At 27.9% G+C, this 24,284-nt stretch overlaps 2 protein-coding genes across 2 annotated transcripts in view; both read left to right on the top strand.

Annotated features, from left to right (window-relative positions):
* The window catches only part of LOC122530167 (aminopeptidase N-like), a 10,288-nt gene extending 1,829 nt beyond the window's left edge, over window positions 1-8,459 (top strand). The window contains 8 exon segments of the mRNA XM_043656885.1: window positions 355-1,103; window positions 1,830-1,911; window positions 3,346-4,009; window positions 4,986-5,173; window positions 5,941-6,108; window positions 6,845-6,991; window positions 7,645-7,720; window positions 8,150-8,459. Of these exon segments, the coding sequence (XP_043512820.1) occupies window positions 355-1,103; window positions 1,830-1,911; window positions 3,346-4,009; window positions 4,986-5,173; window positions 5,941-6,108; window positions 6,845-6,991; window positions 7,645-7,720; window positions 8,150-8,287 (2,212 nt within the window). The 3' untranslated portion in view covers window positions 8,288-8,459.
* A 2,384-nt stretch (window positions 8,460-10,843) lies between these two features.
* LOC122530161 (aminopeptidase N-like) overlaps window positions 10,844-24,284 on the top strand; it is a 16,920-nt gene continuing 3,479 nt past the window's right edge. The window contains exons 1-9 of the mRNA XM_043656873.1: window positions 10,844-10,981; window positions 13,267-13,762; window positions 14,864-15,343; window positions 17,220-17,400; window positions 18,628-18,787; window positions 20,466-20,547; window positions 20,737-21,197; window positions 22,235-22,509; window positions 23,391-23,578. Of these exons, the coding sequence (XP_043512808.1) occupies window positions 13,302-13,762; window positions 14,864-15,343; window positions 17,220-17,400; window positions 18,628-18,787; window positions 20,466-20,547; window positions 20,737-21,197; window positions 22,235-22,509; window positions 23,391-23,578 (2,288 nt within the window). The 5' untranslated portion in view covers window positions 10,844-10,981; window positions 13,267-13,301. The remainder of the gene's footprint in view (window positions 10,982-13,266; window positions 13,763-14,863; window positions 15,344-17,219; window positions 17,401-18,627; window positions 18,788-20,465; window positions 20,548-20,736; window positions 21,198-22,234; window positions 22,510-23,390; window positions 23,579-24,284) is intronic.

Here is a 24,284-nt window from a genome sequence, read left to right as displayed (position 1 = left end):
TATTAAAATTTATATTATTATATTCACATTTATACTTGAAAATTTACGATCGCTAAACAATTGAAATACAAAACAAAAACTCCAAAACTTTATCGTTATTAAAATCACTTTAATATCGATAGTATTAGTATTAAAATTTACATCCTTATATTCACACTTTTATACTTGAAAATCTACGATCGCTAAGCAATTGAAATATAAAACGAAAACTCCAGAACTTTTGTCGTTATTAAAATCACTTTAATATCGATAATAGTATTAAAATAAAGTAAATAGTATTAAATAGTAAATAGTATAGTAGATAGTATTAAAATTTACATTCTTATGTTCACACTTTTATACTTGAAAATTTACGTTTGCTAAGCGATTGAAATACAAAACAGATACTCCAAAACTTTATCGTTATTAAAATCACTTTAATATCGATAATAGTATTAAAATTTACATGCTTTTTGTAAACAGAAACGAGTACATATTCGAAGCAACACCACGGATGTCCACGTACCAGTTAGGCTGGGCGATGCACGACTTCGTTTCCGAATCGTCGACGAATCACCTCCGATTTTCGCAGAGTTTTCGAATGTGGACGCGACGATCGATGAATCACCGTGGATCGATCGCTCTGAATCAAGGCCAGTCGATCTACTCGTTCCTGAACCATTGGCTCCTCGTCGACAATCCAATCCCGAAGATGGATCAGATCGCGGTTCCCGATTTCAATTTCCACGCGATGGAAAACTGGGGCATGATCACGTACAGAGAGTCTGTGGTGTTGTACGACGATTGGCTAACACCTACGAGAAACATGCTCGACGGATTCACCACAATGGCCCACGAGTACGCTCACACGTGGTTTGGCAACCTGGTCACACCAGCGTTCTGGGACGTTGCTTGGTTAAAGGAGGGCCTCGCCTCGTATTTCCAATATTTCGCAGTGTCGATGGTGCAGCCAACATGGAGAATGATGGACAAATTCGTGGTAGATACGTTGCAAGCTGCGATGTTGCTGGACTCGGCGGATCACGACAGAGTTATGAACGGGAGGAACGTTGGATCTCCTAATAGCATCATGGCGGTGCTAGATTTCGTTTCGTACAAAAAAGGTAGAAACACTTGGTTCGAGTTTTTGTCAAATAATTTAGCTAAGAGAGGAATCTTATAATACGTGTAGCGTAAAAATATTCTTCCCTGTTCCTAAAATATTAAGTGATAATATCATTTATGATATTGAGTTATAAATACTTTTTAACTAACAATAAGTTGTAAATAATATTGAGTTATAATAGCGTAAAAATATTCTTTCTATTCCATCTCTCGATTTATATTCAATATGGTAATAATTCGCAATGGTGGTTCGTAGGATTAAAAATTAGAAATTAGAAATTAGTATTATCTTATTTGGAAAATGACGGACGAATCGAATAATTTCATTCTTCATGATACGTTACGTAGAACATTGTGTTCACGATTTCATTGACTTTTGAAATCCAATAGTGGAAATACATATATAAACAAATAAAAATAGAACAAATAAAAGTATAAAGATTATAAAAATATTATTTTATCTTTTAGATAAAATCTGAAACATATTGCTACAATATTTTCATAGATAAATGGGTAATCTTCTAATTCCACAGTAAATTGAATATAATTGTTGATTGTTAATCCATCGTGTGACATTGGTCATGAAAGTATCAAACCTAATAACACTTGATTATTTATTTCTCTATTTTTCTCCAAGTTGATTATTTTCAGCAGCTCGATAACTGTGAATTATCGATAGCAACTGGATCTTGAGCAACTGGAAAAAATTGAGTGGCTTGTTTTAGGTGCGTCTGTGATCCGCATGCTCTCTCACGTGATCGGTGAATCAGCGTTTCGAGATGGTTTACGAAGCTACGTGAAAAACATGTGAGCATTTTACAAAATCAGATATTCTGTTTTTTCGCTAATAATATGAAAGAATTCATTTGTCGATTTTTAACAGTCATTCCATTTCCATGAAGCTTTCGATATGTATTTCGCTTTATTCTTTTATTAATACTTTTATTATATAATTATATTTATTAATATATATAATTATATTTATATTATATAATTATAATTTTATAAATATAACTAATTATATTTAATAAACTTTATAATTTTATAATTTTATAAATATAATTAATTATATTTAACAGTTTTTATAATTTTATAAATATAATTAGTTATATTTAACAGTTTTTATAATTTTATAATTTTACAAATATAATTAATTATATTATACAGCTTTTATAATTTTATAATTTTATAAATACAATTAATTATATTTAATAATTTTTATAATTTTATAATTTTACAAATGTAATTAATATATTTAATAATTTTTATAATTTTATAAATATAATTAATATATTTAGTAATTTTTATAATTTCATGATTTTGTAAATACAAAACATAATTAATTATTTTTATAAATTACAATTTGATTAATTATATTTATTAATCATAATTTTATTAATTACATCTGTTTTTATATATTTATATCATTCTTTTATTAATTTTATTTATTTTTATTTTTTTACGAGTCATCGTGCAACAAGTATTGCAATTAATTTTAAGACTGAAATTTATTACGGTATGGTTTTGTATAACTTAATTGTAGTTGAATGTGCCTTGAAATTATTTTGAAACAATATGCTCGTAAGTGTGAAATATTTATATAATAAAGGAAGCATCGAATTAATTTATATCTTATCAATTTAAGAAACTAGATAAAACTTGTACACACTTTGTAATAAAAGAACAAGTGCTGCAATGATATCAGCAACATTTTTGCTCAATGACTTGAGTATTTTACAAAGTGTTACAATAATTTACGTTATTTTTAAATAACATGAAAGACATGAAAGAATTTCATTCACGTAGCGCGCGTAATGCATATCAGCGATTATTACTAAAATTTTCATTGTTAAGTAACGAGTCTCACGTTTTTGCGAATACGACTGAAGAAATGAAACTTGAGCATTTGTTACAAGAAATACTCTACTTTCCATAATTTTACATTTTTCTATATCTTTTGTATCGTTCTGGATTTTTGCGTATTTAAATTTGCGTATAAATGTATGAAAATTCCCAATGCAAATGTTGCAACATTTATAACAACATTCGATCTACAGAATTCAATTTATCCACCTCGTCGATTGACATTATTTTCACAATTATTCAACGTAATTCAAACGCTTTCTGTCTTGCTTGTAAACGTAATTAAATACCGAAGAAATTACTTTCGAAAATTACAGAAATTGAAAAATTAAGAGATTAACCTCGAAAGCTAAAGAAAATTGTTTTCCGCGATGTCAGGTCGTACGATGCAGCCACTCCACACGATCTGTACAGACATCTGCAAAGTTCCACTGACAACCACGGCCAACTGCCGAGAAATATGTCGATTAAAGGTATCATGGAATCGTGGACGAACCAACCAGGATATCCTTTGGTGACTGTCACCAGGAATTACGATACGGGAACGTTCATCGTGTCGCAGAAACGGTTTCGTTGGAACAAAACTGGCGGTCAGTCGCAGTCGGAATTGAAATGGTGGATACCATTGACCTTCACTACTGAAACAGCCAGGAATTTCTCCGCCGTCAAACCGAGATACTGGCTGAAGCGAAAATGTGAAAATTTCACAGCGCCACTCAATATTTCCTCGAGCAGATGGATTATTTTCAACATCCAGCAAACTGGATATTATCGAGTGAATTACGACGAAGACAATTGGAAGATGATCGCGCGTTACTTGAGCTCGAAGGATTTTCTGAAGATACACCGAGTGAACAGAGCTGCTCTCATAGACGACGCGTTTAATTTAGCCAGAGCAGGTTATATAGATTATTCGATCGCGTTTAACCTCTCGAAATATTTGGTCCAAGAGATCGATTACGAGCCGTGGGTCGCTGCTGTCAATAATTTGAAGTTTCTGAACAACATGTTGAGCGGGACGAGGGTGCAACGAGCTTTTCAAGTAAGTACAGCAATACCTAATAGTGGGTAAAAGGTAACCATTAAAAATTTTGGGAACTGAACATTGAGAGACTATAAAAATTACTTTTATAGAAATATTACTTTTATATTTTATTTTGTATTTTGTATTTTGTATTTTATATTTTATATTTTGTATCTTATATTTTATAATTTCTATTTTATATTTTGTATCTTATATTTTATAATTTATATTTTATATTTTATATTTTATGCTTTATATTTTATATTTTATGTTTTATGTTTTATATTTTATATTTTATATTTTATATTTTATATTTTATATTTTATATTTTATATTTTATGTTTTATATTTTATATTTTATGTTTTATTTTTATATTTTACATTTTATATTTTAAATTTTATACTTTACATTTTATACTTTCTATTTTATATTTTATGTTTTATATTTCATATTTGATGTTTTATATTTTATATTTTCTTATTTTTATATTTTACATTTTTTACTTTTATATATAAAAATTACATTTTATATTTTATAGTTTTATACTTTTATACTACTTGAGACTATGAGAAAACTTTTAAAAATTGAATTGAAATTAAATTTAAAAGAATTAAAATTATTAGGATTCTTATTTAATCTGCTTCTAAATTTAATTTTTATTTAATTTTATTTTTTATTTAATCAACAAGTATTGAATCAATTACATTTCATTAATTAATTGTATTAAATTAAAGGTTTATAATACAAAGTTTATAATACCAGACAACGATATATTTTAGCAATGATTGCATTGAACATTTTTGATTGGGTTTTTAGTGATATTTCACAAAATTCGATACTAAGACTATAAAACAATTATCAATCGAAATATGGTTGCAAGATAGCATTTTGTTACCTGATAATTATTCACAGCTTTCGTACAATTGCTTCACATTTCAATGACAACTTTTCACTCACTTCAAATTATCAAGTGCAAATTATGTTCAACAACAGGAGCATGCAAATCGTTTATTACAACCGATGTACAAGCAACTGAATTTCACGGATTCCAAAGACGAGGATATTAACGCAAAACTGAACAAAGAGCTAATCCTAACGACTTCTTGTTTAGTACGCAGCGTCGATTGTTTAAACGTCTCGGAATCATTGTTTCGCAATTGGATTACAAAGCCTAATGAAACGTATGAAATATTTGATGTTATCAATGTTACAAAATATTATGAAACATTTCTTTGAAGAAGAAAAGGAATTATTTAAATCAAATTTGCGTGATATCAAGTAGCAGATCGGAAAATTTTATTTTAATCTTGAATTATCTTAATTGCAAAGCAAAATTAATTATAATATTCCTGGAAATATTGATTAGACATTTGCGAGAATTAATTTCATTTTATATGAAATAATGAATTTCGTGGAAAATAATAATTAAATAAATAAACAATTAATTAATTTCTTTTTCAATTTTATGTCACATTTTTTATATAAAATTTGACATAGGGAAGTAACTGACGATGCGTAATATTTTCAAATTATAGTTAATATAATAAATGTTATATAATAAATATTATAATAAATATTAATATATTACTATGTTAAAAATTTATATAATTATGTATATTATATATAGTAAATATTATAGTAAATATTAATATGTTACTATATTAAAAATTTATATAATTATGTATATTAAATATAGTAAATATTACTCCAAATATTAATATACTAAATTTATATAATATATATTATTACGTTAAAAATTCATAATATAATAAATGTTAATATATTAATATATTAAAAATTTGTATAATAAACGTATATTAAAAAACATTAGTTATTGACATCCTTCATGTCACGCAAATACTGAACATCCTGAATACGTACAATGAAAATATCTAATCATTATGCACAATTAATAATTAATGATAAATTTCATTTCTGTTCCTGTCAGTATACCGCGAGATGTTAAGAGTTTCGTTTATTGCGAGGGAATTCGTAGCAGTGGCGGAAAAGATTGGTACTTGGTGATGGATAGATGGTTGAACACCGATCTACAGACTGAGCAAGATCTATTGCTGCAAGGCCTTGGATGTACACGAGAATCTGAATTGATCAATTCGTAAGCTTTCTATTTTAATGTTCAAGAAACGTTCGTTTATTTAATCAGATTTATTTAATCAGAATTAATTAGAATTAACTTCTCTAATTAATATTTAACTATACAGTTAATTAGTATTTATAATTATTATAAATATAAATGTATTTATATCATAATTATAATTGTACAATATCAAAATTTTAATTTACACACAGCTCGCCAGAAGAATTGCAATTACGTAGAAATTTCGGATTGCACGAATCGGAGAGTTTTCATTTTCAATCGTTTTGTTTTTTGAAATTTCGTTGGAAAATAAAACAAAACGAGTTCATCATTTGCGCGATTGTTCTAATTCTTTTTAGAGAGCAGTATATATTGATATAGATTGGTCACTGAAAGACTGAATGATATGAAACAAAAGTAACTTTTACAAACGCATGTTTTTTTAACTTTTTATTATTTTATTTGGAAATATAATTAATTTTTTCAGTATTTTTTTCTACAACCTACAAGAGAAGAACATAAAGAAGATTGAAAATGAACAAGTTATGACATTTTCGAACCCTTCAGTTTTTCAGCGGCCACCCTATATAAGAAATAACCCAGTAATCAATTTGGATTCCCAGATTACACAAATTATTATAAGATCGTACGAATTAAAATCTGATTTGAAACTGAATGCAATTGGAATCGCCATGTTCTTCAAACAAAACCCACTTACATTTAATCAGTTTTTCATATGAATTGTTTCCCGCAGGTATCTCGAATTATCAGTAACAGATGAGCAAAATGTCCGTAAACAGCAGAGAATGATGATAGTGAATGCCATTTTAGATGGAAATGTCGAGAACGTGGATCACGTTTTGGAATTCGTTCGGTCGAATTTACAGAGAATCATCGAACTGTACGTGTATACAAAGATTATAAAAACCTTTGACCGTTTAGTCCGCATTGGAACGTCTATATTTTATTTAACCAGACTACGAATTTTTAGACATTTTTAAACATACGAGAACATCGTTAAAATAACCTATGTAAAAATTTGACTCTTTTACTAAATATTGCAACAAATACTCTAGTTATATAATACGCTTTATATATTTCTATTTATTTTTAATGTTTCCATGATCAAACAGAAGTTTCACGTTTCGCAAGTTTAATCAAAAATAGATAGATTCACTTTTGTTTTCGTGCATTTCAAACGAGCACAGTGGAATTTTGTATCTCAAATGTGTCAATGTTTTTTAATATTTTCGAGTATTTGATCGAAAAGTTCAAAGAAGATGTGTTTTAACGATGAGTGCACTCTTGATATATTATATGTTATATATTATATATTATATATTATATATTATATATCATNATATTATATATTATATATTATATATTATATATTATATATTATATATTATATATTATATATTATATATTATATATTATATATCATATATTATATATTATATATTATATATTATATATTTTGATAATTTTAAACATCCAAAAATTTAATCTCAAGTCGAGGATTTCTTCGCGACAAATGTAAAATTCTCGTTTCAGAAGGGGAAACGATTTTTTGGGAAAGGTGATTAGCGGTATTGGAGAAAGGATGAAAACGAGGAAACAAACAGAATCGGTATTGTCTCACAGATAAATACTTTTCAGTATTTTAAATAATAAATATTCGATTTATATAATGAATATTTTATTTAATAAATATTTATATGATAAATATATTTATTATATAAATATTATATAATTATATATTATATATTTATTACAATAAATTATATAAATATCATATAATTATATATTATATATTTATTATAATAAATTACATAAATATTATATTTATTGTAATAAATATTCGATTCTATTAAATTACGTATAAGTGATTAAATTAAAGTACTTTTAATTAAATTATAATTAAATTCTAATTACTTAAATTAAATTGCATTATATTAAATTAAGTTAAAGTAATTAAAATACTTAAATCTAGTAGTTAGTTAATTAAATTTTTCCGTTAAAGGAATTGAATCGTCGCTTAATTTACCAATTTTTCCAGCTACGTGCGTTTATTCAAGGACATTCCGAACAATTAGGATCAACGTTGGATGCAGCGAAGAAGGCACTGTCCGTGGCTTTGAAAAATGTGGAATGGATTAAGAAATACCTACCTGGTATCGTTCGATATTTCACATGACACATTCAGTACATGACAGTATCAACAACCTGTTAGAGTGAAATTGTAACAGTTTCCCTCTTCAAACGGAAGAAGGAAAAAAAAGAAAAGCATTTAATAGAACAATTGTACGTTATCGAATAAAAATATTTCCTCCATAACTCTTGTTACTCAATCGTTTTATATAATTAACTTGAGCTGAAGCATCTTTCTCTTTAAAGATCATTCTTCGATCATTATCATCTTTAGTAGCGGTGTGTACTTACACGTCTCTTTATCTCTCGTTCGTACGTCCATTGATCAACATCAGATAATGGATTCTCGCAGCAATTTCAAGGGCGTTCGTTAGTCGATAATCGAGGTGTTCGTTCGTCAAATTACGTAGCTATACTAAGAGAAATCATCCAAATGACTGCACGAATTTAAGCGCGGAAGCGTGACAATTTTCAAAGTGAGTCACTTGAAACAATAAAATTTCGGACAGAAGTCACATTCAGTGTTCGCGGAATGTTAAAATCGAACGACGCGTTATCAAGCGATTTGATCAACGTGTAACAAATTGTGCGAAATTTTGGGAACAAAGAAAATACATAGAGTAGAGGGTTGGTTGTAATTTTATGAAACGTAAATGAAATTACTATAGAGCATAAACGTACACTTATAAAATATTCATTGCTATATATTAATATCTCGCTATCTACTCTGTAATCTCGGAAATATATAACTTCGATCTCGTGACATAAACTTGAAAAGAGAATGAATTAATTGCTTATTTATTGAATTATTAGTCTCCACGAAAATTCATTATTTCGTATAAAATAAAATTAATTCTCACAAATGTCTAATCTATATTCCCAGAAATATTTTAATAATTTTGTCTTGTAAATAATTTTTAATAATTTTGTCTTGTAAATAATTTTGCCTTGCAGCTAGTATAATTCAAGACTAAAGTAATATTGTCCGATCTGCTACTTGATGTTCATTTAAATGACTCGTTTTCTTCTTCAAAGAAATGTTTCATTATACTTTGTAAGATTGATAACATCAAATATTTCGTACGTTTCATTAGGCTTCGTAATTCAATTGCGAAATAATGATTCCGTGACGTTTAAACAATCGACGCTGCGTACTAAACAAGAAGTCGTTAGGATTAGGTCTTTGTTCAGTTTTGCGGTAATATCCACGTCCGTGGAATCCGTGAAATTCAGTAGTTTTTATCGAAACAATTTCTATTTAGGGTAAAAATATATTTTGGGTGAAAATGGTATTTGAGTAAATTTGGATATATTTTTGGGTAAAAGTATAAAGTATAAAAAATAGTATAAAGTAAGTGTAAAATAAGTATAAAGTAAGTATAAAATAGTATGAAATAAGTATAAAGTATAAAATAAGTATAAAGTCAGTATAAAATAGTATGAAATAAGTATAAAGTATAAAATAGTATAAAACAAGAATAAAGTAAGTATAAAATAGTATGAAATAAGTATAAAGTATAAAATTGTATAAAATAAGAATAAAGTAATTATAAAGTAGTATGAAATAAGTATAAAGCAAGTATAAAATACTATTAAATAAGTATAAAGTAAGTATGAAGTAGTATGAAATAAGTATAAAGTAAGTATAAAGTAGTATAAAATAAGTATAAAGTAAGTATAAAGTAGTATAAAATAAGTATAAAGTAAGTATAAAATAGTATAAAATAAGTATAAAACAAGTATAAAGTAAGTATAAAATAAATATAAAGTAAGTATAAAGTAGTATGAAATAAGTATAAAGTAGTATAAAATAAGTATAAAGTAAGTATAAAATAGTTTAAAATAAGTATAAGGTATAAAAAATATAAAAATATAAAATAAAAATATAAAATATAAATATAAAAGTCGAGTGAAAGTGAATCTATGCCAAAGGGGGGAAAAATTTATTACAAATGCGAAATTTCCAATGAACGTCCAATGTAAATGTCTAAAATGTTCTTGGAAGCTTACGTAACTTGTTGCATCGTCATTCGTCTACAATTTTTTCTAGTTTCACGAAGAGGCTCAAATTCTTTTCGCGCGGCGAATTTCTTTGAAACACAACTTTCCGCACCACGAGAATTAATAATTTATCGCGTTGAGCCTACAACAATTTATTACGAGAAACAATAATTTATTTCATAGACATTTTTCAGAAATCTCGTACGAACTAAGAAGGAAACAAAATTCAAGTACATTTCTTTGAAAGGAAAAGAAAAACGTACGAACGGTTGCGATAAAAAATTTATCGCGCTATCTGTTTTACAAATCAAATTACCAGACGTAATAAAACCATTCGAACGATAAACGAGAACGGAAAAGTGGCGAAATCGATTCTACCTAATTTCGACGCTGCTCGAGACGCAATTCAATCGTATCGTCTGCATTTTCATCTTAATTTCTCGATAAAATCCGACGGATCGAGATTTACGTTTCGAAGAAACGTCGTAGACCCACAGCAGAAGTACAGATTTCATAGATGTAGAATTGTACATTTTCTGGCCACCATTCAACTAGATATAATAACTTCGATCGTGACAACGCGCCGATTGATAAGATTACGAACGTTAGATATAATTTTTTGATAATATGCCTGGTGCTTGCCTTATAAAGCACGAACACTTGTACTCACAGACTCTCGAAAGACAATCGCCGACGCGTTTTGGATGGTCGGTTGTCGACTGACTCATTCATCTAAAAGGTACGTTCAACTATATAATATTTTCACAACGGTTGATCAGGAAATTGAAATTTACACCTGAGGAACGATCATAAATTTAAGAAGTTAATCAGACGTCACTTTCGATTTTATTTGCGTTCACGATATTTTCTTCTCGTTCGTGTTTCTACATTCATTGGAACGTTGTACGTACACCATCGTGTATAAATATCATAATTTGCAATATTACTATAATACTGCAATGCTATTACAATTTGAACAATTTACAATTCCATGCACAAAACATTTTTCTGTTGTTAATTTTCCACAACTGAGATGAGATTCTGCCAAATCTAATTCAATTTATATCATTGAAAAGTTTCATACTCATTTCTGATAAATACCTGACTAGAAGAAGTAGCAGTACAAATACTTTGTAATATTTTAATATTATTAATTAATTATTAGATAATTTTAATATTATTATAATTATTTTATAATATTTAATATTATTTTAATTTTACTAATTATTATTAAATAATTTTAATATTATTTTAATATTATTAATTTTTATTAAATAATTTTAATATTATTATAATTACTGATATTTTATAACATTTAATATTATTTTAATGTTACTAATTATTATTAAATAATTTTAATATTATTATAATTATTGATATTTTATAATATTTAATATTATTTTAATACTACTAATTATTATTAAATAATTTTAATATTATTATAATTATTGATATTTTATAATATATAATATTATTTTAATATTATTAATTAATTATTAAATAATTTTAATATTATTATAATTATTGATATTTTATAATATTTAATATTATTTTAATACTACTAATTATTATTAAATAATTTTAATATTGTTATAATTATTAATATTTTATTTGTAACATTTTGTAGGTGTGACTGAAAACATGCATCTCGTGTCTCAAAGTGCTAAGACACTCTGTAAATTCTTCAGTCGTTTTCAAATCAATTTTGCTTTTCAATTATTTATATTTGATGATACTTTGATATTTGATAAAAAATTCAATTATTTAAATTTGATATTAATTAAGTAAGTTTGAAGTTATTTATAATTGACATTAACCGTGTACGTTACAATTAAATGAAGAATAATCGTTCAAACCGGTCGAGGTATTATACTTACGCATATAAGACGTACCCAACGAACATTGCAACGAAGACGTAAGCACGAACATTGGAAATTTATCGCGAATTTCGAGCCACTCGATATTGTTATCGATATTGAAATATGAGCGTATACCCTCGTCCACAAAGTTATCTGACATGTTTGCTCATTTCGAACAAAATGATTTACAACGTTGACATGACTCTGTTTTTCTTGCTCATTTCTTGATCAATTTTATTTTATTCGTACAGCTTAACGATGTCTTAACGTGAAATTAACACTGCATGTAGTTTGTCAAAGCAAGCGTTCGAAATTTGAAATCTTGAAAACGAGCTTATTTACGGAAAAAGGAAAAAAAAATGAAAGAATTAACACTTGATCAACTAAATAAAACGCACGGCCGCTACTTAGAAGATTAACACGTTATTAATGTGTCCCGATATTACTTTCTGCAATTCAATAATTGAAGAATCAAACGGCCTTATCGGTTAGATCAAAATGAGATAAATTTCGTTCACTAACGAATTTCCAACAAATTGCAAGTGTAATATACTTCGCGTGTTAACAAAAACACTATACTTCTCCAGAAAGCGGTCGAAAAGTCTGCACAAATGATTCAATCGGTTTGATATTTAACATTAAAATCATAGTTGAAAATATCGATTATCAATTAACAAAGAGAAATGATCAAAGAAATGCAACGTATGAGTCAGTCGCAGATCGTTTCGTGGAGCTGTTGAATCATCAGCTTCCGGTTTCAGAATTAAGTCACAATAACCAACACTGTGAATTAAACAATCTAGAAAACGATAACTAATTGTATAATTAATATTCGCAATATTATAATATAATGTTACGTCTGTATAATACTATATAAACGATTAACATTATATTACTGCGATTATATAATGTTATTCATAATATTATATATTATATATAATATTATATAATATTACATTATATATATTATATATTATATATAATATTATATTATATATATTATATATAATATATATAATATTACATAATCGTAATATTATTCGTAATATATGTAGTTGCATCCTATTTTTGTCAAGTGACGAGAGCGTACGTTCAAATTAACGCGATCGAGATCGAAAAACATCGACGGCGTTTGTAACGAGTGAACATGTGTTTGACGAAACAGAGAATAATCGAGCTGGAGCATCCAGGTGATCGAGGATGGCAGGAATATTGATACCGTTGCTCGTCAGCCTGACGTTTGCGAGTCTTGCACGAGGAGATGCGGCCAGCCCTCAGGCGAACGATCCGAAGTACAGACTGCCGCTGGAAGCTGTACCAATGGAGTACAATTTATATTTGACAGTCAATATGGACAGCTACACGTTCTCCGGCATTATGCAGGCCACTATCACGGCAACCAATGACAGCCGAACTATAACGCTGAACTCGAAGAATCTTACTATAAACAGCGTTCATATGACTAATTCGACCAATCAAACACAAGATCTGATCAAGACGATCGTCCTGGACGACAAATACGAAATTCTGACCATCAACCTTCCGGAGAAGATCGTCAAAAATGAGAAATATGTTCTCACAATAGAGTATAACGGTACCTTGAACGATCAACTGAGAGGATTCTACAGGAGCAGTTCTACCAAAAAGGACGGCACGCCGACGTAAGGATACCTTTCTCTGAATACGTTCGATCAATATGGTGAAGTATCGATACATCTTTCACTCTTGTATTCCAAAAGAAACGACAAGAAAGTTTGGACGTAATAATAAGTCGATCGAAACGTTTTGGAACATGAGGTGAAAGATGTGAATCATTCGTTCGTTCGATTAGTTATTTACTTGTTTGCTGATTCGTTTGTTTATTTATTCACTTGTTAGTTTGTTTATTTATTTATTTATTCACCCTTTAACGAGTTAAAAAAACACGAAGATGAAATACACGAGAAAAATACGAAAATATGAAGGGAAGAATATTTGGGGAAATGATACTAATCTAGGTGAATAAATGTCCGACATTTGATATATTTCCTTTTTTTTTTTTCTTTCGAAAATCGCTATGTATATTTTGCTTAAAAAATTGCAAAATTTTACTTATTTACTTCTGAAAAATTCATTTTCATTTATTTTGAACTGTTAATAATATTATTAATTTTTAATTATTACTAAAATATACTTTTATTGTAAAACTTTGTTAAATTAAATTAATTTTTAATTATATTTTGATATTAAGGACATTAAAAATTTATAATTTTAATTATATTAATTTACATATATGAATTAATATATAATATAATTATATTAAATTAATATATAACATAAATTATACTATAATATATAAATTAAATTATTTCATATATATATCAAAAATTATACGAAGATGTTACAGACATTTTTCTCGTGGCAAATCAAATACTTTAATTATAAAACTTTCTTAAATTATATTAATTTTTAATTATATTTTGATATTTAGGATATTAAAAATTTATATTTTTAATTATATTTATTTATATATATATATAAATTAATATATAATATAATTATATTATTATTATATATAATTATATATAAATTAATATATAATGTAATTATGTTATTATTAATATAATTATATTAAATTAATATATAACATAAATTATACTATAATATAAAAATTAAATTATTTTATATATATATATCAAAAATTATACGAAGATGTTACAGACATTTTTCTCATAGCAAACCGATCATCACGTTCAAGAAAACGTTTCGTTCTCCCGTTACAGATACGTGGCGGCGACTCACTTCGAGCCAACCGGTGCACGATTGGCGTTCCCCTGCTGGGACGAGCCGGCCATCAAGGCGCCCTTCAAAATTTTTGTAATAAATTCGAAGGCGAAAGAATACCGGGCGATATCGAACATGAACGAGATTAAAAGTAAGCTGTTATCGAACACCACGGAGGACACATGGAGGTTCACCGAGTTTGAAGTAACACCACCGATGTCCACTTATTTGGTGGCGTTCGTAGTCTCGGATTACGAATACACGGAGGATAAGAGTAAGGAGATGCAATTCCGAGTTTGGACGAAACCGCAGTCGATCAATCAAACGCGATACGCCCTGCGACTAGGTAGGCAATTGCTGGAGGCGATGGAGGCTTACACGGCAATCAAATTTAGCAATTACATGCCGAAGATGGATCAAGTGTCGCTGAGAAATTTCTCCGCGGGAGCTATGGAGAATTGGGGTCTCGTCACTTACAGGTAATTATCGCAGCGATCGAATGACGAAGCTGATCGAACGTTTCAACGATTTGGCGGATCAAAGTACATGTTTCAACGTCGTGCTCGTCGAGTGCTTCTCGAGTGTAGTAGATTCTAAAAAACTTGATGTGATAAGGGATGAATAGAATGATTTCATTTCTGAGGGAAACGAAACGCCACGTTTTTCGCTCAAGATTGATTACATTGCCGTTTATAGCGCCAATTATAACTATACTAACTTAACTATACTGCTAATAGTATATAACATACTATTACTGTTGATAGCATATTATAATAGTATATAGTATAATTAATAGTGTATAACATACTATATACTGTCGATACTTATATACTGTTAATAGTATAGAATAATAGTATATAATTATATAGTATACTATATTAATATATAGAATATAATATTACACTATTATACTATATTTTATACTATATATTATTATATTATTTTAATATATATATATATATATATACTAATTTACTATATAGCTATATATTATAATAGTATATAATTATATATATTATAGTATATATTATATTCAATAGTATATATTACAGTTAATAGTGTCTAACATACTATATACTGTCGATACTTATATACTGTTAATAGTATAGAATAATAGTGTATAATTATACTATATTAATATATAGTATATAATATTATATTGTTATACTATTTTATACTATGTACTTTTATACTATTTTAATATATATACTAATTTACTATACAGCTATATATTATAATGGTATATAATTATAATAGTGTATAATATATTATATACTGTTAATAATATTTAATAATACTATAATATATAATTATACTATATTAATATCTATAATAATAATAATAATAATAATAATAATAATAATACTATAATAGTATAATTATACTATGTAGTATAATTATGATATTATATAATTATACTATATAGTATTATGATATTATATAATTATACTAAATAGTATTATGATATTATATTATATAGTATAATTATGATAGTATATAATTATACTATATTAAACTAATTGTATTATAATTATATATTAATCTAAAATGTATTATAATTGTATACTATATATAACTAATTTAACTATATTAATATATTTCACTCATATCATCGTATTATAAATAATAAGCAAACTGCGGACATTCGTCGTTAAACATCGTTTATCTCTTTGAGTGCTTAGCATGAGTATTACGTAAATGTAATCTCTCGTAATCAATGATAAAATAATTGGTTTACTTAATAACAACAAAATTGATTCAAGTAGGATAACATATTTCCAACTAAGTATAATATATAATATATATTACCGTTAATAGTGTCTAACATACTATATACTGTCGATACTTATATACTGTTAATATACTTATATACATAATGTACGTGTGTTATGTAGGTGCGTGTCTTCCCATAAATGCGTGGAAATTAATACTCTAGTAACATATAATAAACGGTATTATCAACATTAAGTTTCATTCGTCCAGTATAGAGAATTTCATTCTTCAATGAGAATCTCGGTAATAACAAAGAAATTACAAAATTTTTACAAAATAACAGAAGAAATTACTTCTTTTCGTAACAAGATTTGCAATTTCCACACCTGTTGACTCTGTTTCTCCGGTTCTTTTTTAAATTTTCGCACCAACGCGCTTGATCGACGCTCAGCTTTTTATCTTCTGGAATAAATTTCCCGAATAACTAGGCCTGTTGCAAAAATATTTCAAAATGTAATTACTCGAAGGATATTTCATTTTGTGTCATCGTTGGACAAAAGTTACGCTTGCAACGTTTCCAAGGAATTTTAAAAAAGGATATATAGTATTTTTATAACGTCGTTCTCAAACTTTTAATTATAGGGAGTCGGCACTTCTCACTGAAGACAATGACACCGTGGCTCAGAGGATGCGGGTGACTACGGTCATAGCACACGAATTCGCACACCAATATTTCGGAAATCTCGTCAGCCCGCAATGGTGGACGTACATCTGGTTGAACGAAGGATTCGCCGACTATTTCGAGTACTTCCTTACTCACAAGGTGAGCAAAACAATCGTCTCTGCTATCTGTGTTCTATTAATTTGTTGTTAGAGGATATTCGTAAAATCGATTACAATGTTTGTCGTTCTCGGCGAATTTTGATTACGAGTTACCTGGAGTGACTGTCCCACGTACGTTTCTTATCTCTGTATCAATTAATAAGCATAGCGATAAAATAGAAGTCCGAAAAATACGCTAGATAAGACCAGGAAATTTTTTAAAACAGGATTATATTCGCAATTAATAGATACGATTACACGTCTGTACACGTATACGGTATCGCATAATATTTTTGCAAGAAGAATTTTATTAATGTGTATTAATTTTAATTATGGAATAGAAGTGGAATTATTTAATTTCTTTTATTCTAAAGAAATTTAATTCTTTTTTCCATTTACATTTAGATTGTATAAAATAGAATAATTTCACTTTAAGAGAATTTCATTAATAATTTATGTATAATTTATGTATAATTTAATTATAGAATATAAGAGGAATTATTTAATTACTTTTGCTCTAAAGAAATTTAATTCTTTTTTCCATTTACATTTAGTTTGTAAAATAGAATAATTTCACTTTAAGAGAATTTTATTAATAATTTATGTATAATTTAATTATAGAATATAAGAGGAATTATTTAATTACTTTTACTCTAAAGAAATTTAATTCTTTTTTCCATTTACATTGATTGTAAAATAGAATTGTAAATTAGATTGTAAAATAGAATAATTTCACTTTAAGAGAATTTCATTAATAATTTATGTATAATTTAATTATAGGACATAAGAAGAATTATTTAATTACTTTTGCTCTAAAGAAATTTAATTCTTTTTTCCATTTACATTTAGTTTGTAAAATAGAATAATTTCACTTTAAGAGAATTTCATTAATAATTTATGTATAATTTAATTATAGAATATAAGAAGAATTATTTAATTACTTTTGCTCTAAAGAAATTTACTTGTATTTATATTGTGAAATCGAATAGAAATAAAATAATTTAAATCTGGCTGAATGATATTCACCGCGTATGTGAATACGTATCAAATTTGAACTTTCTTTCGTTCGCTAGCTGTATACGTATATCTTTCAGTTCTTGTTAAATATCACAATAATATTACATTACAATTAATATTAAATATTTCATTAAATATTACAATAATATTAAATATTTCAGGTTCTGTCCGTCGTAACAACGATGTCTAACATTTGCAATAATTTTTGTAGGTAAAACCCGAGTGGCGATTGGACGAATTGTTCGTCGTTAACAATATACAAGGAGTCTCTTTCGCCGCGGACGTACTGGAAAATCAACGCCCCATGAACCACGAGGTGAACACGCCTCAAGGAATCAGCAACCTGTTCGACAATATCGCCTACCAGAAATGTGAGATACTTTATCGAACGTGTTATTAGAAATAGCTCCTGTTAAGTATGTCCCAGAGTATTAAGAGTGTGATGCAACGTTCTTTATCAGATAGAAAAAGAAAGAAAACGCAGAGAAAAGAAAAAAAGAAAAAAGAAACGAATGCGAGCAAACACCTGTATTAACTTTCAATAATTTCAATTTATTGAACAACGCCAATGACAATGCGTAGATAATGCGTATCTATCTTATCAATCAATCACGTTAAACCTTTGGCCTAAATATTATCTGATGAATGATAAAAGGTAAGATGGTCGACAATAGCGAGTTGAGGATCGTAATTCGCGAATCGTCGTTAGGAAACATAGCACACACACACACACACACACACACACACACATTGCACTCGTGGATAATTATATTTGGAATTTTACTCACAATTATCATGACTACGATTAGTTTCTAATTGATATCATGATATCGTAAGAATTCATAAGAATTTATTTATACTCATTTGCAAGAGTTTCAAATGAAATTTTTAAATTAATTTAGGTCTTAATCAGGGAGAATAGAAAATAAGACTAAACATTCAGTAATGTTAATTACAGAAAACAATCAAATATTCTAAATTTTCGTGACGTAATGTAAATTATTAATCGTGTATAGTGTAGTAACGATATTACTTGAAGGTTAAATTTGAAATTCATTTGAAAATGTATATAGAAGAGGAAATATTCGTTGAGAGATTTCATTAAGCTGAGATCATAGAAATGAGTCACAAGATTAAATTAATAAGTCACAATTAAATCATTAGCATTAATTGTACAGTGATAAACAAAAGTTAAAGGCAAATATCACATAAATTATAAAGTATAAATATAAATTATAAAATGCAATTGCATTTAACGAAATAAGGATGTTTTTTTTTTTCAAAAAAATTGCAAAAGTTCAAACGTTTGTAAGAAGGCTGAAAAATTTTTTCTGCAGGTAAATCTATCATGATCTTAAAGATTGAAGCCTCCTTTTTACAACGACTCTTTAAAATTTACTGTATGATTCTTTTTTTACCGTTCTATTGAATTTTGAATATAGAGTTAAATAACGAGACGTTGGAATTTCTTGAATTTTTATCGTTCAACCCTAATGTTCGAAGTTCAATAAAATAGTAAAAAAAAAATCGTACAATAAGTTTTGAGAGATCGTTGTAAAGAGAAGATTTCAATCTCAAGACCATGGTAGGTCTGATCGTGAAAAATAGTTTTCAATGTCTTTACAGACGATCAAATTTTACAACTTTCAAGGGAAAAAAGCATCTTTATTCTCTTAATCGCTGTACGATGTAAATAAAAAATAAATAGACTGGAAAATAATTTTCATGTCTCGAAATAAGACCAAGTGAACTATTATACAACTTTTTATTATGATACAATTTAAATAATTGGTAACTTTCCATCATTACTAATTCAATTATGCTCTTCACTGAATGCCTCATTATATAAAATTTTTTAATATAAAAGTTTTCTATACTTTCTTGATTTGAGTACCATAACGCTATCTACTAATTAAACATCAATGAAACATGAAATGAAGAAATTAGGGGAAAAAAGGAAGAAAGAAATGAAAGAAAAAAAATGAAAGAAATAATTTAGCTTTCAGAGAAGATCACACGTGACTAAAGTAATTGTTGATATCTTTTCAGCTGGATCGGTTATTCGAATGATGTCACATATTTTGGGCGAGGAAGATTTCCAGAAGAGCTTGAACAGATATCTGACTAGCAAGTACGTATGTTTAAAATACATTTATAATTTACGAAGTCGCGAAGACAATTATAATTGTTATTTTATAATTGTCATCATATTGTAACATAGCTTTCAAAGAAATAACTTTTAAGATTCAACAGCATTTAATATTAAATTAATTGTTATTAAGACTAGATTAAAACTGATAAAATTGTTATTTTTAATCAGAACCTTAAATACATATATCTGTGTATTATCTCGTCTCTCTCGTCGGATGAGTTGTACTTCTTACTGTACTAATAACGATAACAATGATTACAGTCAATTGAAAGCTGCCAACTCGAATATTCTTCTTCGTCAGCTTGGAAATGGCAGGAATTACAGTGGAGTTTCGTTCGAAGAGATCATGGACAATTGGGTGAACAAACCAGGATATCCGGTGGTAACCGTGAAAAAGGTGAACAATACGTTCGAATTGCAACAACAACAGTTCAGACTGTATGAACCCACAATATACGTAACTAACAATAATAAGACGAAATGGTGGGTGCCTGTAAGTTACGTCACGAGTAAGAATATGAGCTTCAATAATACACATCCAAGAGGATGGTTGGCTCCAAATAAAGAGAAACTGGTCATTCCTGTCAGTGGCGAAGAGGAATGGATTATTGTGAATGTGAAACAAGCAGGTTTGTAATGTTGCATATATTTAACATGTGTCCGAGAAGGAAACACAATCTATTAGAATTAGACAGTGAATAGTATCTCAAATTAATATATTACCACACTCTCAATAGGAGAACGAACATAAATGTAGCGAAGAAACATATATTGACCGTTCCTCTAAGTATGCGTGCAAATTGCAAATACTTCCAACACAGTCATTATTCATCGTCATAATCATCGATTGATAGAAAATTTAGGGATAATCTCTTGCGAGAGAGATTGGAAAGAAGGAATAAAATTGTTACAATTTTATTCTAAAATTTTCCCTCGTGTTTGATGTTAAAACAGTTCAAGAAATGATGTATTTAGGTTCGATTATGTCAAACCTCTGAGAAAGTTTCCAGCTGAATTTTATTAAATCTTTTACGTATACAAATTCGGTGAATAATAATTATCATTAATATAACTATCGAATTAATCAATTATCAAATGATAATTCGCTAAATTATTAATTATTATTTATTATATTATTAAATTAATATATCATTTAATTATTAAATTATTAATTATTATTTATAATATTACTAAATTAATATATCATTTAATTATTAAATTATTATAATTTAATATATTATTAAATTATTAAATTATTAATTATTATTTAATATATTATTAATATATTATTTAATTATTAAATTATTAATTATTATTTAATATATTATTAATATATTATTTAATTATTAAATTATTAATTATTATTTAATATATTATTTAATTTTTAACTTACTAATTATTATTTATTATATTAGTAAATTATTAAATTAAATTGTTATTAAATTATTTAATTATTAATTATTAACTGTCCACTTGTCGCTGCATCTTGCAACTTCTAGCGTTCCAGCTTTGTGAAAATTTGACAAGTTGATGTGAAACTTGTACAAATATTCAACAATTTTAAAGAAAAACAAACGATATATTACTAAACAACTCTTCCAGTCTATTTTCTTCTTCTTTTCAATTCTTTTTTTCTTCTTTTCAATTCTTAAACATTCTGCTTTAGGTTACTATCGCGTGAATTACGAGCCTGCAATCTGGGAATCGTTGTCAAAACTATTGAATTCGAAAAATTACGACGTGCACCCTACGAACCGTGCGCAGCTGATCGACGACGCTTTGACCATGGCCCGCATCAATTGGCTGGATTACAAGATCGCCTTGGAGCTCATGACTTTCCTTACTAGAGAAAGAGATTACGTAGTTTGGCAGGCAAGCTTCAGGCACTTGCAGTTCCTGCACAACTTGTTGCGTACATCCGAATATTACACCATGTTCCAGGTACATGCGTGTTTGTTACATGATAAAAATTAATCGAGGGGATATTCGATTTTCATCGAGCTTTCGAGAAACAACCATTTGAAATAACACGAATTCGTGCAACGAGACGAAAACATTAAATTGCGACTAATACTCATGGAAAATTTAGCTACGATAAATTTAGCATTTTTTTTTTTTTGGATGCGTTCTGTTTGTGAAAACATTTCTCCTAGATATTAGGAAAACCTGAAATGTAGATAATTCATGTTTCATATGACGCGAGAGTTCACTGTACTTAAATGATAATTTTCATTCTTCGGGTTGGATTCAAATAAAATTATTCAAATAAAACGACAGTGTTGAGGTACAAGGTTTAGAAAGTATCTGAGAAATTATTTGAATGAATATTCACTGATAAGATTGGAAGTTGTTTCGTTCGGTAGCGAAAAATTTGGAGAATCATTAGTTTTATTTATATTGAAAAATTTCGACCGAATAACATTATAGTAGGCTGTGAATTGTCTTTTGAAACGAAATCTTTATTCACGATAGACTGTGAATATTTAGGCAAATTCATATTTCCAGAAATCTGGTATCTTTTGTATTTTTCTCGATGAGAGAGTTTTCATATTTTATTAGACATATTAATATATATTATTTATTTGTATGTTTGTCTATATTTGTTTATTTAATTACGTATCATGTATATTTTGCGCAAGTCTTTCGAGAATCTGGAGAAAAGTTTTATAAACAAGCTTATTTATGAACTTGCATTTTTTTCTTCAATTTTAAAACAGGCAGGCAACCAATTTTGCATGAAACACGATCTGAGAAATAGTCGACGTACACACATTACGTTCCTCTTGAGATATTACACTAAAATACGTTCAAAATTATTGCAGAATTACGTTCGGAGTATACTGACAGCCGTGACGAATGAAGTACAATACAAACCGAGAAGTAACGACACCGATCTCGACAAACTTCTCAGAGTAAACGCAATAGACTGGGCTTGCAGAGCTCATGTCAAAGAGTGTACGGATTATGCTACGAGTGAGTTCAACAGCTGGCTATACAATAGCACTAACAAGTGAGTTGTTACTATTCGTAGCTTCTTTTTTTTCATAATTTCTTAACTTTCCATTCGTGATTTTTTAATTTTCACACTGGATTCAACTGAATTCGAGTTTCATTCAATTTTGAACGAGCTCAGAAAAATTACGAAGAAACTGACGCTCACACTGAGACTGGTCCAATTGGACTATGATCCATGAATGATTTATCGATTGAAATAACACACGTCGAACACGAGTAAAAAATTAAAGAATCAAGAATTAACATTTTGATGGACGGGAACTTTGTTGACCAATGGAGTGGCGTACGACAAGGATGGACGTTTCCACTTGCCGCTAAGCGAAAATTATAGAAACTGGAAAAATATATCATCGAACAGATCAGATTTATCAGTTGAAAAGCTAGAATATGCATATTGTAGAATATTAAAATTAGCTTGTCAACACAAATTAATATGATATTAAGCTCAATCAAATCAACAAGAACACTAAAATAGTACAAACAGTCGTACAATTTTCTACACTTTTCTACAAAAGATTTTTTACAAATTTTGCAATTCTTGTTGTGTAAATACAACACGTACCAATTACGACGAAAGTAGAAGTCTTAACGTGCTGCATTAAGAAATTATTATCTTTATTTAAAGATTGAACAACGATTCGAAGACCAGCGTTCTCTGAGCTGGAATAAGAAATTGGCACGTAAATCACTAAAATGATACA

Source organism: Frieseomelitta varia, unplaced genomic scaffold (genome assembly GCF_011392965.1).
Source record: "Frieseomelitta varia isolate USP_RPSP 00005682 unplaced genomic scaffold, Fvar_1.2 scaffold_331, whole genome shotgun sequence".
In the NCBI taxonomy this organism is placed as follows: Eukaryota; Metazoa; Arthropoda; class Insecta; order Hymenoptera; family Apidae; genus Frieseomelitta; species Frieseomelitta varia.
Note: the sequence above shows the minus strand (reverse complement) of the source record. Positions and strands in the feature narration are given on the sequence as shown.